This window comes from Lemur catta, chromosome 18, assembly GCF_020740605.2.
Source record: "Lemur catta isolate mLemCat1 chromosome 18, mLemCat1.pri, whole genome shotgun sequence".
NCBI lineage: Eukaryota > Metazoa > Chordata > Mammalia > Primates > Lemuridae > Lemur > Lemur catta.
The window spans coordinates 6,949,860-6,965,709 of record NC_059145.1 but is presented as its reverse complement, the minus strand read 5'-3'; the positions used below and the strand labels follow the sequence as shown (position 1 = coordinate 6,965,709).

The 15,850-nt window shown below is 41.6% G+C and overlaps 1 protein-coding gene, 1 long non-coding RNA gene and 1 pseudogene across 3 annotated transcripts in view; 2 read left to right on the top strand and 1 right to left on the bottom strand.

Moving 5' to 3' along the window:
* Positions 1–1,359: 1,359 nt before the first annotated feature.
* On the top strand, positions 1,360–2,968 carry LOC123623487 (annotated as a pseudogene).
* Positions 2,969–3,714: 746 nt separating this feature from the next.
* Positions 3,715–11,581, bottom strand: LOC123623486. 2 transcript variants are annotated; one of them, XR_006729867.1, is made up of 4 exons: positions 11,212–11,581; positions 7,136–7,411; positions 5,892–6,226; positions 3,715–3,854 (listed from the first exon to the last, which is right to left on the bottom strand). It is a non-coding gene; the product is annotated as an uncharacterized LOC123623486 (long non-coding RNA). The 2 variants fall into 2 exon arrangements; XR_006729866.1 differs by lacking the exon at positions 3,715–3,854 and having other exon boundaries at positions 5,091–6,226; positions 11,212–11,578.
* A 12-nt stretch (positions 11,582–11,593) lies between these two features.
* Positions 11,594–15,850, top strand: part of FAF2 (Fas associated factor family member 2) — a 62,644-nt gene continuing 58,387 nt past the window's right edge. The window contains exon 1 of the mRNA XM_045530651.1: positions 11,594–11,753. Coding sequence (XP_045386607.1) covers positions 11,691–11,753 — 63 coding nt within the window. The 5' untranslated portion in view covers positions 11,594–11,690. The remainder of the gene's footprint in view (positions 11,754–15,850) is intronic.

The following is a 15,850-nucleotide window of genomic DNA, read 5'->3' as shown; positions in this document are numbered from 1 at the left end:
AGAATTTCATGATTTAGTCCTCAGAAATGGACTAGGAATAGAAAAATGCTTCTTACCACGTTATGCTTTGTGTATTTCACAAGGTTGTCCTAAATAAATGTTATGATTTTTTCCCACCAAAAATAGAATGCAAAAAACATCTTCAATTTATTAACGACAAAAAAAAAAAAGAAATTGACAAACTGATTCTAAAATGTGTATGGAAATACAAAGGACCTAAAATAGCCAAAACAACTTTAGAAAAGAACAAAGTGGGCCGGGCGCGCTGGCTCACGCCTGTAATCCTAGCACTCTGGGAGGCCGAGGCGGGTGGATCGCTCAAGGTCAGGAGGTCGAGACCAGCCTGAGCAAGAGTGAGACCCTGTCTCTACTAAAAATAGAAAGAAACTATATGGACAGCTAAAAATATATATATAGAAAAAATTAGCCAGGCATGGTGGCACATGCCTGTAGTCCCAGCTACTCAGGAGGCTGAGTGAGGCAGGAGGATTGCTTAAGCCCAGGAGTTTGAGGTTGCTGTGAACTAGGCTGACACCATGGGACTCTAGCTCGGACAACAAAGCGAGACTCTGTCTCAAAAAATAAATAAATAAATAAATAAATAAATAGAAAAGAACAAAATGGAGAGCTAACACTATCTGATTTCAAGATTTTTTTTTTTTTTGAGACAGGGTCTCGCTCTGTCACCTGGCCTAGAGTACCATGGCATCAGCCTAGCTCACAGCAACCTCAAATTCAAGCAATCCTCCTGCCTCAGCCTCCGACCACAGGTGTGTGCCATCATGCCCAGCTAATTTTTCTATTTTTAATAAAGATGTGGTCTTGCTCTTGCTCAGGTTGGTCTCAAACTCCTGACCTCAAGCAGTCCTCCCGACTCAGCCTCCCAGAGTGCTAGGATTACAGGCGTGAGCCACCGCGCCGGGCCTTGATTTCAAGATTTCTTATATAGCAGTCCCAAGGGGGTGTGGGAGCTGGCAGAGAGACGCAGGGGTCATAGAAGTTCCCGCATTCCAGCCTCCTGCAACCAGGATTTGCTTTTTGCTTGCCTTGGACTGAGGTTTCCAAGACAGAGTCATCCCAGGAGGAGAAAATCTGTTCTGGGTGAGCCCAGGCTGGCCCGGATATGCGATGGCTGAGGAGCGGGCACCAGGGACCAGACTGAGGTTGAGTTTCAAAGTAAGATACTGGATTCTCCTAGTGAAGAGCTTTGAGAGCTTAACAATGAAAACGGCATAATCTGTATTAACATTTCACAACTTGAAGGCATGACAATTAAAGAACACACAGGGACTTGTGGCATCTGGAAATGTGTGCACACAAAAAGGAAATCTGTAAATTATTTAAAACTAGGAAGGCATTCTTCCTTTCCAAAATGGATACATTCTGCTCAGTTATCAAGTTTGAAAATCTCCAAGAATTAAAGAGACTGTGTCACTGGGATCCCCTCATAGCCCTTGGTGTTATAGCAGTATGTTCTACAATGGCCAGGATTGACTCTGTGTTCTGGTATTCACCCTTACATACAACTAGAGGAAGTGTGAATTTCATCACGTTGATAAATTGGACTGTCATGATTCTTTATAATTACTTCAATGCAATGTTTGTCGGTCCTGGATTTGTCCCTCTGGAGTGGAAACCAGAAAACTCTCAGGATATCACATATCTCCAGTATCGTAAAGTCTGCCAAGCATACAAGGCACCACGTTTTCGTCACTACAGAAAGTGTAACAGATGTGTGATGAAAATGGACCATCAGTGTCCTTGGATCAACAACTGTTGTGGTTACCAAAATCATGCTTCATTCACACTGTTTCTCCTTTTAGCAGCACTGGGTTGGTGATAAATGCTGCTTTCATTTTTGTTATAACTATGTACACACAGCTTTATAATCGGCTCTCCTTTGGGTGGAACACAGTAAAGATTGATATGAGTGCAGCCGGGAGAGAACCGGTTTCAATTGTTCCGTGTGGATCACCTGCATTTGCTGCCACCTTGTTTGCCTTGGGATTAGCTTTAGGAACAACCATAGCTGTTGGGATGCCATTTTTTATCCAGATGAAAATCATTCTCAGAAATAAAATTTCTATTGAATCACAATTGAAAAGGCTAAAGATTGAATTCAATATTATCAACTAGAAGTCTTTGTTTTTCCTTATGATATGGGAAGTTGCTGTAGGAACTTTAAACAGGTATTTACACGGTCAGGGGACCCTGAAGGAGACGGACTGGAATGGCCCATAAGAGAAGGCTGTCACCAGTACAGTTTAACAATAGAACAATTGAAGCAAAAAGCAGATAAGATAGTCAGAAGTGTTCACTATAAAGTAATAGATTATAGTGGTGCCTGCTGTCCTTTGAATAAAGGAATCAAAAGCTTCTTCACAAGCCCCTGCACTGAAGAGCCTCGAATACAGCTTACAAAAAGGGGAGTTCATTTTAGACACAAGAGGCTTACGATACTCATTGTATAGAGACAAAATTCTTTTTTTTTTTTTGAGACAGAGTCTCACTCTGTTGCCCGGGCTAGAATGAGTGCCATGGCGTCAGCCTAGCTCACAGCAACCTCAAACTCCTGGGCTCAAGCGATCCTACTGCCTCAGCCTCCCGAGTAGCTGGGACTACAGGCATGCGCCACCATGCCCGGCTAATTTTTTTTTTTTCTATATATATTTTTAGTTGGCCAGATAATTTCTTTCTATTTTTTTTTTTTTAGTAGAGACAGGGTCTCACTCTTGCTCAGGCTGGTCTCAAACTCCTGAGCTCAAGCGATCCACCCGCCTCGGCCTCCCAGAGTGCTAGGATTACAGGCGTGAGCCACCGCGCCCGGCCTAGAGACAAAATTCTTGATGATTCCTTTATAGAAGGTGTTTCAAGAATAAGAGGATGGTTTCCTAGAAACTGTGTGGGAAAGTGTCCCTGTGATACTGAAACAGATCAAGCCCCAGAGGGTGAAAAGAAAAATAGATAGCTGCTGTGAAAATCAAATTATTATTTAAGTCTGCTCCATTACTTGAAAATCATATATATTACTAAAGAATTATGTGATAAGCCTACTTTGGTTAAGGTGTTCTTTTCCTCAAAGGTACCCTAGTGCCACGATTTAAATATTTTTGTTACCATTTTGAAGTGGAGAAGCCATTCTGTATATGCCTTTGAATTCGTGCCTCTACCACCTCTTCTTCCCCCTAAATGGAAAAGCAATTCATCCAAGTAAGTTAATTGCATTTTATCTAGGATTTTTTATGCACTACACTCTGGACCTCACCTGCAGATACAGTTCCCCCTTTGCCAGGAGCATCTGCATATGATACTTTTGTTTTCTCTTCAGTTGATATTTCTTACATGATATTCTAGATACTATAGAACTCAATTTGTCAGATTCACTATAAGCTCAAATTTTGTTACCTGTCTTTTAATAATGCAGATTTTGCCAAATCAAATAAAGGTCAATGGATGTTCTTTATTTAAAAAAAAATTTCTTATATACCTACAGTAGTCAAGACAGAGTTATTAAGTTTATTAAGATAAACAAATAGAGGCCAGGTGTGGTGGCTCACGCCTGTAATCCTAGCACTCTGGGAGGCCAAGGCAGGAAGATTGCTTGAGCCCAGGAGTTCGAGACCAGCCTGAGCAAGAGTGAGACCCCATCTCTACAAAAATTGGAAAAATTAGCCAGGTGTTGTGGCATGCATCTGTAGTCCCAGCTACTTGGGAGGCTGAGGCAGGAGGTTTGCTTGAGCCCAGGAGTTTGAGGTTGCAGTAAGCTATGATGACACCACTGTGCTCCAGCCCGGATAACAGAATATCTGACGAAGTGGATTCAGAGACGCCCAGTGAGAGGTATTTACATCAAGCTGCAGGAGGAGGAGAGAGAAAGGAGAGATAATTATGTCCCAGAGGTCTCAGCTCTAGATCAGGAGATCATTGAAGTAGATCCTGACACTAAGGAAATGCTGAAACTTTTGGACTTTGTCCAACCTGCAGATCACTCAGCCTACAGTTGGGATGAATTTCAAAACACCACGTGGAGCCGTTTGAATCTTTCTGCTATGCTGTAATATTTTAATATTTTAATAATATTAATTTATATTAATTAAATTAATTATATATTAATAATTATATATTAAATTAAATAAATTAATTTAATAATATTTAATATTTTAATAAACTGTCTCCAAAAAAGACAAACAATACATAAATGGAAGAGGACAGAGTCTAGAAGAAGACTTACATGTATATACACAAAGTTGCAAAGCAATTCAGTGAAGGGACAGTCATTATACTTTTTATATTTAACTTTTCCTATATTTGTCCAGTGGGAGCCTCTTAAATTTGTTCCTAAGTCATAAACATTTTGTTTTGATGCTTGATGTAACAATTTGATTGCTTTCTGATATAGCAAGATGTTCTTGGCTCATCCTGTATGATTCCTGCCCCAGACTGGCCTCAGTCATTTTTTCAAAGAATTCTGAAACCTTTTAATGGGAAGTGATATTTAGAAACCACTACGTGGGCACCTCAAGAGTTAATTATTTCTTATGGACCTCTTCAGTCAACAGAACTAGGAAATATACTTTTTGTTTGAAAGAGAAAACTATGATGCATTCTTACTGATATTTCTAATTCAAATTTAAGATAATGTTTTTGCTTAACCTCTTTGATTTTAGATGTGTAGATTTTCTCTTTCACTGAAAATCTTGGTTCTAATGCATGACATAGTCACTCTTTGGCTGTATCCATACATATACAGTAGCCTCCCCTTATCCTCAGTTTCACTTTCTGCAGTTTCAGTTAATTACAGTCAACCGTGGTCCAAAAATATTAAATGAACGATTCCAGAAATAATCAATTCGTAAGTTTTAAATTGAGTAGTGTGATGAAATCTCATGCTGTCCCTCTCTGTCCTTTTGTCTAGGGTATCCATACTATATATGCTCCCTGCCCATTACTCAGTAGCCATCTTGGTTATTAGAGTGCCTGTCGTGATTTCACAGTGCTTGTGTTCAAGTAACCCTTATTTTACTTAATAATGGCCCCAAAGCTGGCAACTCAGATATGCCAAAGAGAAGATGTAAAGTGCTTCCTTTAAGTGGAAAGGTGAAAGATCTGCACTTAATAAGGAAAGAAAAAAAATGATACACTGAGGTTGCTAAGATCTATGGTAAGCATTAATCTTTTATCTGGGAAATTGTGAAGAAGGAAAAAGAAATTCATGACAGTTTTGCTGTCGCACCTCAAACTGCAAAAATTACAGCCACAGTGAGTGTTAAGTGCTTAGTTAAGATGAAAAATGCCTTACATTTGTGAGACACATGAACAAAAACATGTTCCAGATTGATGGGAATTGGGTTCAGTACTATCTATGGTTTTCAGGTACTCACTAGGGGTCTTGGAATGGATCCCCATGGATAATGAGGGACTACTATGTGTGTTTATATATATATATACATACATACATACACACACATGTATATGTGCTGTATATACAGTTTTAAAATAACAGTATCAATATTATTACTGACACTATGATTACCTAAAACCATTTAAAATCTCTTTGTTCTTTTTGTTCTTAGAACATAACCTATAGGGAACATACAGACATTACTGTTTTAAATTCACTTGAATTTGTTATTTTCTCTGTGGTTGCACCACTAACTTGACATACAGTATCATAGCCCAGGTTCTACAAAAAATACAGCCTGACTTAAAGGCTTTTATCCTTTCCTGGGGAGTGCAATCCCAGGGAATCAGGCCCAAGGGGACACAGAAGTGAGGCAGCAGAAGGGAAAGGCAGGAACAAGGGGCTGGCTACTGCCTGCTGGCAGGTGCACTAGCCAATCCCATGGGCCTGTCCTCAGAGAGACCATATGAGCTACTGCATCTCAAGACACCTTATCACCATTGCAGGAAATGAGATTTCTTTGGTGGCTCCCATCTCTGATTGGTCAAGGGTTTACCCCAGGGGACATTACTTCCCCTGCACTTCTGGGTTAGGCAAGTGTAGGCAATGTCCATGGTATCTCATGCTTCAGTAGCAATAGGAAAGCTCTAGGGTGGGAGGCAGGAGGCTTGTGGTACGTGCATGAGGTGAGATGCTATTGTGTTGAGTCTGTGTAAAGTTGGTCACCATGCTGGTAGCTGAGCAGGATCCATCCAAGTTGAGTTGGTCACCACAGAGGTGGCTGAGGGTGAAACAAACGACCAAGGGCCTTGGAGATAGGTAAGACTGCAAAGATATGAGGTGGAACACAAGCAATGTTTGAGACATTACCTCCCTTGTGCTGCTCAGTGCTGCTCCCCCCTTCCATATCTAGTCCCGTACTATTAGTAGGGGTCCTCCACTATGGTGGGAACGAAATGCCTGCACTCCTTCTAAGAGGAAAGGTACAAGTCCAGTGATCCACAAAAATTCCCTTTAATGCAGCCACAATCTCTGTAGACTTAAGGCCAGTGAAGTAGTGAAACAAACCAGTTCTCTGCAACTGCAACTGGTCCCAAGGCTATAATCCATAATCATATCATCTCCTTCCTCCACTACTCATTCTAGAGTTCCCTCACCCTCACCTAATACTTTGGTTGGCCTGATTGCTTTCCAGTGGGGTGATCCAGGCTTTTATTTCTGAAGGGTCTAAGCCTTTAGTTATCTTGCCCTTGTCAGGTTGTAGTTGTCGCAATTGCTGATTTTCTGTTATTACTGGGCATGGAAGTGCCAGTGAATCACCTGGGATCCAGACATATGCCTTCTGACTCCATAGGGTGTAACAGCAACCCTATCAGAGGAATCACCCTGCTGGAATCGTAGCACTTCCACCTGCAGGTTCACAGCCTGAGGAGCCCAAAGTGCACAGATGATAATTGCAGCATCCAGTTCAATGGAACCCACACTAAGTCCTCTGGGAAACATGCCCTCCCCACAACCAGGTAGAAACTAAGATTGTGGGGACAATTTAAATGAAAATGGATTATTTGAACCATCTGTAAATAGGTCTCTTGCTTTTTCTCTTTTCCCCATTCTGCCAACTGAGGTGTTGTTTGAACTTGTTCACAAATCATGTACTTTTTTATAAACAGAACTTTTTAAAAAGAGCAATAAAACATCTCTGCCTTAAAGTAACCTGTTATCAGCATTCCTTACCCCATGACTCAAAATTGTGGTGATCCTTCTTTTGTCTTTTGAGATGCTCTAATAAAAGCACATTTCTTAGTATCCCACAGGCAGTAGCTTTTATTCCCCGGTTTAGTTCCCCTGGCTTCACTCCTGTAAGTCCATCCACATTCATGAGGTGCTTTGGCTAAGGCTCTAGCCTGGGCCAAATATTTATACAGCTTGTACTTGGTGACCAGCATCATTCTAGGCACTGGGGATTCAGTGGCAGCCAAAGCCAACTTGGTCTCTGTAATCTTCATAGAACTCAGAGTGGAGAGAGAAACAATAAACAGGTAAACAAGACAATGTTATCTAGTGATGTTTTCAAGAAAACACAACATTTTTAGGTCTTCTATGAGAATGCATTATTCTTGTACTGAGATCTGAATGTCAACAGGGCCAGCCATGTGAGGGCTCAAAGAAAGAGTGTTCCAGGCAAAGGGTCCCGCAAATATAAAGTCCCAAAGGTATGAATGAGAATAATGAGGCGAAGGCTTGAGAGTAATGACTTGGCACTAATGAGGTCGGAGAAGCAATAAGGCCAGATCACATAGGGCATCTCAGGCCACAGTAAGGAGCTTGAATTCTATTCTAAGGACAGTAGCAACCAATAGAGGGTTTTGAGCAGGGGCATGATAGGATCTGATTTGATTTTTAAAAAGATTCTCTGGCAGCTGTGATGAGACTGCACTGGACAAGAGTAAAATCAGGGAGACCAGGTAAGTGGTAACCGTGGTGGTCCAGGTGAGAGATGAGACACGGAGCTAAGGATACTGACACAGTCTGTTACCAACCACATATCTCTAGGTCTCTGTCACTTCCCACCTGCTACTGCAGTTGACTTTCTGCTAGACAAGGAGATTCCTGAGGCAAGGTCACACCCAGAATGAATTAGTAGACAGTAACAAACACATGTTGAATGAATCTGTACCAAAAACTAACTTCTGTGAAAGGCTTTAGCAATGGCAAAGGCTTTCCTCAACTCACTATTTCATTTGATCCTCTCAACAAGTCTGCAGGGTATCTGTGATTAGGACATAAACTTCTCATATCCTCTCTGATTTAATCCTTGCCATGACCCTGGAAGATACGTGTAGTATTAGTACATTTACAGCTGAGAGATGAGCAAAGTGAGGCTTAGGAAAGTTAATGAACTTGCCAAAGTCACATAGTCAACCAATGAATGGTGACATCAAAGTTTGTACTCAGGTCTCCCTGAGAACATGAGATGTACTTTGTTGACTTTCATAAAGTAAAACTTTGCCTCCAAGTCTAACTTGTTTCATCAGTCCAGATATCCTTATCAGAAGCCTGAGGATCTAAAATATACTATTGGGTACAGGTACTACCTTTCTCACTCCTTCTCTTACTTTTTGGCTGAATCTAGTTAAGTCACCTTAATTCCTATTGGCCTCATTTAATTTATAATGAATAATTTGATGAGGCAGGAGGGCAGAAACGAACAAACAAAAACTTGCTGATATCTCAATGGTCTGTTTTACTCAGCAATCAAGATCCCGTGTTCCTAACAGAAAATATCTTATGTTCCACTACTCAGAAATTGAGGGCTTGTTCAAGGATTTTCATGACTTAGCAGGACAGAATCTGTCCTTTATCAGGAACAAAATGGTAAGGCATCAGCAAAACCTTACTACTAGGATTAGAGAAACACTCATCCATTAGGTTCTCTGAGATAGCTCTCAGTCACAAGTCCCAGTGTGCCATAGGTAGAAAACTGGGACTCAAAAACCTATCACACGGCCGGGCGCGGTGGCTCACGCCTGTAATCCTAGTTCTGGGAGGCCGAGGCGAGTGGATCGCTCGAGGTCAGGAGTTCAAGACCAGCCTGAGCAAGAGTGAGACCTCGTCTCTACTAAAAATAGAAAGAAATTATCTGGCCAACTAAAAATATATATACAAAAAAAAAAAAAAAAAATTAGCCGGGCATGGTGGCTCATGCCTGTAGTCCCAGCTACTCAGGAGGCTGAGGCAGTAGGATCGCTTAAGCCCAGGAGTTTGAGGTTGCTGTGAGCTAGGCTGATGCCACGGCACTCACTCTAGCCCGGGTAACAAAGTGAGACTCTGTCTCAAAAAAAAAAAAAAAAAAAAAAAACCTATCACACACATAAATAAAAATCCTTCTAGAGAAGTGATAAAATTCATTTAATTTTTCATTAAACTGTGTTCTTAGAGGGCAACAACTGTGTCCTGTTTCTCTTAGTAGCATCTGGTCTAGAGCTGGGCTCAGAATAAGTGCTCCATAAATATTTGTTGAATAATTTCCTAAAATCTGTAGATGACTATAACTAACAAATCTATTAAAAAGACATTCACAATGCTCTAGAACTGCACTGTCCAATATAGTTACCATTATGCTCATCTGGCAATTGAGCATCTGAAATGTGTCTAGTCCAAATTGAGATGTGGTATAAGTGAAAAATTCACACCAGATTTTGAAGACTTAGTATGAAAAAAAGGAATAATATTTTGGATATATTAGGTTAAATAAAATCCATTATTAAAATTAACTTCTCCTGTCTTCAGTGTGGCTACTAGAGTATTTAAAATTATACATGTGACTCACATTATATTTTGATTGGACAGCAGTGCTCTAGAAGGCAAAATAAAGGTCAGAAAAAAATTGTTTTTAAAGGAAAGGGCAAGCCTATAATAGGTGATACTTTCTACATTTTTCATTTTAAACTTATCAAAAAAAGCTTAAGTTTCTTCCAAGTTCTGCTTCTCCCATGGCAAACAGAAGCCATGAGAATTCTGCTTAGGTCAGGGGGCAGACTGGCAGCTCCTGAGCTGAAATGTGGCTAGCAATTATGGTTGACTGGCAGAGTAAAATTCTCTTAAGAAGTGAATTAGTTGCCACCATTTTTAAATGGGGAGATTTCATATGCAGATCCAAATTTGTAGGTGCTCTTTTTTTTCAAATTAGCGCATTTATTTTTTAAGGTGTACAGTGTGCTTTTTTTCCCAAATAAAAATTGTATATATTTATCATGTACAACATGATGTTTTTAAATGCATACTTTGTGGACTGGTTAAGCGAGCTAATTAACATATGTATTACCTCACACACTTATCATTTTTTGTGATGAGAATGTAGATGCTCTTAAAAATAATGGGCAGTTCTGGCAATACTGATCTTACATGGAAGCCATCAGCTACCGCTAGAAGGCAGAAACCACTACTGGTCACAGAACTTCAGTTTTCAAAGCCCTTCCTGTCTTCTGTCTCGCCTGATCAACCCTATGAAGTGGCCTAGGGTGGGATTCTACAGATGGGGACTACACTGGACAGTGGGACCCAGGAGGCCGACTGCCTTGCTGGGAGTCACAGTCAGTGGAAAAGCATGTACCAGACCCAGACCTCTCTGCCTCTCCAAGGCCTTCTGGAAAGTGGACAGAGGAGGCAGATGACAGAAGAAAAGAAGTAGAAATGAAAAACAGATCTAAAGGGAAGTGGTTTGTCTCTTATTTATGGCCTTAAAATTTTTTTTTTTTAATAAAGGGAAGTGGCAGACTAGATGGGGCAAGGAAAGTGCAGAGGAAAGTAGAGATTGAGGAGTGGTGATAAGACAGTGGAAATAATATGGACAAGGTAAGGGACAGCCTCCCTGGAGAAGGAGGAGAGGCGGCATGTCAGGGGCCGCTGGGGAATTTCATTCACCAATGGCAAAACGGAGCCCAAGTGGTTTGCCCAAGGATGTCCAGCACTTTGCTAGGTGGCATCTAGAACCCGAACCTAAGTCTCCGGATCCCAGTGCAGGGATTTTTCTTCGGCCTGCCACAGAGACAAGGGGCCAGTGGGCAGGGCCCTCGGCACTAAGTATGGAGAGATGTGAGAGGGGTGGGCAGACGCTGGGCCGAGGCTCCAGCACCGTGGCGACCAGGTGCATGGAAAGCTCTGCGGAAGGCTGGAAGCGCCATTAACCTTCAAAGACCATGGGAGCCGCGCCCAAGCTTTCTTAGCAAGTGACCCTGAATTGGTAATTTAAACGTGGCCAAAGCCTTCCCACAGCTTCCGATTCGAAGACGGCGTAGGACGTGCCTTACCAGCATTCGCGGACTTTCGGAACCTCCCGAGGGATGGTCGGGAGCTTTTGGAAACTTAGGAACATCAAATGGCCGAAATCTCAGAACGGTCTCAGTTTCCTGAGACACCTTGAGGAATATCGGAGGTTACCGGAAAATGCTCTAGGGACAGTCGAAATCAGCCGAGTGCCATTCGGGACATTCCGGAGATTCTCGAGGCACTTTCGGACCCTCTCGGCTCTGCGATCTCGTCCTGAATCTTAGGTCTCTGGTAGATCCGTTCATCGTCTAAATGGCAAGGGCGACTTGTACTGACAGTTCCTCGGCAGTTTCCGGAAGTGTTCGGGCTGGCCCCCTTGTCGGCAGGCTCCGGAGAGTGGGCCTGCGCGCGCAGACGCAGTTGCTTGCCGGCGGTCGTTCAGACCGGATGTGGTTGCGGCTGATGTCAGTTCCGGCGGGTGACGGTGCGGACGGGTCAGGAGCGTAGAGGCGGCGGCAAAATGGCGGCGCCTGAGGAGCGGGATCTAACCCAGGAGCAGACAGAGAAGCTGCTGCAGTTTCAGGTAGCAGCGAATACTCGGAGCAGCAAGTGCCGCCGCAGGATAGAGAGTGGGCCCCTATAAAAGCGCAGAACCCTCCTCAGATTTGGCCTGGATCCTTCTCAGACCAGCGGGCGACCCCCTCCCCCCAGACGCCAACTGCCCTGATTCCCCCGGCCCCTGAGCCTCTGTTGGTAACTAGCCTTCCAGCCATCGCTGCGGCCTGACCCGCCTACTCTGTGCCCCTCTGAGGGTAGCCTCAGGGAGTCAGCTTCCCTGGTTTCCTTTAGCGGCGTCAGTCCTCAACCATCCTTCCCAGCTCGGTTACTAGTCGGACTCTCTCCGCCCAATGACTTTATCTGCCGGAGATGCTTAATCCCCAGTGCGGAGTTAGCGTCAATTCGAGTCTGTGGAAAGCCTCCTGTACCATTTCCACAAACATTTACTGAGAGCTGCTTGGGTACCAGGTCTCGTGTTGGGGCTCTGGGTGTGGGGGAGGGAGCACCTACACGCAGTCCTGGTCCCAGCCCTAGAGCTGTGGGAGGACGCCATGTGAGGAAACAATGCACGATTATGGGTATCCTCAGTGGTTTCCGACAGGGTGTATTACTTTGGGTTTATCCCTGGACTCCAGTGCTTGATTATAGTTGAGGAGGGTGGTAGCTTGCGGGAATGTTATGTTTATGCAGGATGTTAAGAGCATTTGGCACTAATCACTGGGCTGGAGAATCTGGTTGGAGGAGACCACTAGGGTGGGTAACTCTGGCATTTTGTTAACAATTTTCTTATCTCTGAAATGCATGTCTTAAAAATATCTACTCCCTGAGGATGTCCTGGAGATCCAGTGAGCTTATGGATGTCAGAAGGGTTTTGTAAACTGTGTAAAATGTGCTAAATATTCATTTATTTAGCAAAATATCTGAAGAACTTTAGTGCTCAAGCACTGGTAGGTAGAGTCCCATCTACCATTTAAGATGTTGTAAGTACTTTGCTAAACACTTAGCATACATAATCTCATTCAATACTCAACAACAACCCTAAGAGGTTCGTGCTGCTGTTACAATCCCTGTTTTACAGATGAAGGATATCAGGCTTAAGAAATAAGCCTGTCAGATTTAAAGCCAGATCCATCTTTCCAGAACCTTTCCCAGGTTTTTGACTTAAGTGCTGTACAACTTAGATAAGTGTACAGCTGAGGGTAGAATACAATGCTGTGATAATAAATCTGATTTTTTTTTTGGCGAGTTCTCTCTTTTCTGTAATTTCCTTGATTAGATTTCACTATAATTTCAAAGTGCTTTTTTTCCGCCTCTGAAATTAGGCAATGGGTTGAAAGCATATAAATGGAAAAATGCTATCATGGACCTAGTGGACATTTGATTGGAGTTTTTAGTAGAGAAAATTGATGACATAGCAAATTAGAATTAAAGAATGAGTGAACAGCAGGCAGCCAGCTTCCACTTCCTGGCAGACAACCAATTTCAGAGATTTGTTTAACTTCAGCAGATTATTTTACTCCTTAAAACTCTTCAGAGGTAAGCCACTATGTTGTTTGAGTGTAATAAAGTGATGTGAGTTATAAATCATGATGTCCTTAGTCCTGTACAGGAAGAACATGAGTATGAATATGTGATAGCCTTTCTGAGGTAATGTGCACAGGAATCTCCATTTTTGTCTTCAGTGGATGTCTATATTAGAAGAGAGGTGGGTAGCAGGTTCAAGTTGTATTAAGTTTGCTTTATGAAATTGAATTGAGGGAAATACATTTCACATTTTTGTGTTCTAGAAGGAATTGTTGGATAGATTCATCATCTAGATTGCCATTAAACATTGTTTAAAGGTTACTAGGTATCAAGCATTTATGCCAGGCAGTTGATATAGATGAACTCTTTCAGACTTCTTTATGTAACACTGTAAAGGGTTAACCGTTGTTCATTTTATTAATGAAGAAACAAGTCCTGAGAGGTCATATAACTTGCACTTGTAGTAAGTGGTAGAGATTTAGAAATCCACATCCATAACCATCTTGTCTAATCCATGGAGAAGCCAGGAACATACATGAATAATGAGTATCCTGCAAGATATTAGTGCTCTTAGCTTAATATGATTCCAAAAAAAAGTGCTGTGGGACCTTAGGGAAGGTTAGGAGTGTTGATGTAGGGGATAAGAATGGCTTAGCAGTTAACAGTTAAGTATCTACTATGTCTTAGGCACAGTGTTAGATAATTTATAACTATTATGCTTAATCCTTTACAGTAGCCATGTGAAGTACCATAGGTAGTTTGCCTGCTCCCACGTAAGGAAGCAGATCTATTGATGTATTTGCTCAATTCTAGTGGAATTCTAGTGGTCTGGATCTGGGCTTAAAGACTAGTCTCTTACCAGTATCTTGCTACTTTGAAGAAGGAATAGAATTTCAACAGGTGTTGGACAGGAGGACAGTCAAAGCCGAGGAGATAGCTTACGCAAGTGTGGTGTGTCTGTAGTGATGGATTTAGAAAATAAGAGTAGAAAGGTGAATTAGAGATAGATTTTCAAGGCCTTTCAAAGCTTTATTCTGCAGGTGTGGGAAGCCATCAAAGGAGTTTTCAACTAAGGAGTGACAACACTAGGTTTCAGGTTTGCTTCACTAACCGTATGGAGTATGTGCTTGGAATCTCCACAGGTGTCAGAACAGAACAAGGTGACAGTGCTAGGAGCTGTTTCTCAATATGTTTCCTAATTCGCTATATTGAAATCAGTGAAAGTAAAATATTTTGGAAATCTTAGGTTTCCTCTGTTTCACTTTTTTTGTGACGTGATTTGATTGCAATTTCTGAAGGCATATTTATCATGTTTCTCAGTCCATTTGATGTCTTCTAAAGCTTTTCTGTGGTTCTCTATTTCTCCTGTTTATTTTGGAACCAGTTGAGTATGAATAACTGTTGTAGACTTAAGTTGTTTCAAATGGGAAAGAATAGAGACATAGGTTTTAAGAAGACTTATGCAGATGGAAGGTGATTTTATTGGAGTCCATTTCTCCAAATTTTCAGATATAGCAAACTCCCCTAGTGCCTTGGTTTAATGTCTCTAGGTTGATGCTTGAACACCTGGAGAAGGATGACATGGACAGAGAGAAAGGGGACTAAAGGAGCTATGCATGGCAAGTGGAGGAAGAAATGATCCCTTTACTGCTTGTACAGGAGTAAGAAATTTCTTTACTTTTAAATGGATACTAGTGTATGATCCCCATTCTCTTAAATTATAGAAAGCCTGAACTCTGGGCTATAGAATATAACTCATTTTGAAAATCTTCCTTTGGCTTCATCATATTACTACCTAAAGGGAAAAAATACAGGGTGCTCTATATATTTTTAAAAAGTTATAATCTGAGTTTTTTTGCCAGGGAGTTTGGCATTGTAAAGAAAACATGAGCTTTGAAACTTCTTGCAAACATGAATTAGCCTTTCAGCTTAGCTTCTGGTGAGTTCTGCAATCTTGAGCAAGTTCTGACTTCTTTGAATCTCTTTCCTCATCTATCAGATGGAGATAGTATTATCTAATTCACAGCATTCTTTTCCTTTTTTATGTTAAAAAATTTACCAAATTATACATGATTGTTGATTGTTGCAAATTAGCGACATAAAATTGTATTAAAAAGTAATTGAATCTTATTCCTTCATCCTAATTCCAGGTTTGTTATATGTCTTTGTATACGTTCATGCTAGGATAGCAGGTGTGAGCCACCATACCTGGCCTTTCTTCTGTATATGCAGATATACAAGCTAATGTTGAAGCTCTCTTATCCTAACCTTCACTTGAGTGATTAGTTGGAACAGATATCTTCTATTTCCTAAGGTCTTCTCTCTCTATTATGCTCAAGTGTTTCTACTCTCACCAGTTGAGTTGTGTTTTGTTTTGTTTTGTTTTGTTTTGTTGTTTTTTTTTTTTGAGACAGAGTCTCGCGTTGTTGCCCAGGCTAGAATGAGTGCCATGGCGTCAGCCTAGCTCACAGCAACCTCAGACTCCTGGGCTTAAGCGATCCTACTGCCTCAGCCTCCCAAGTAGCTGGTACTACAGGTATGCGCCACTATGCCCGGCTAATTTTTTCTATATAGATTTTTAGTTGGCCAGATAATTTC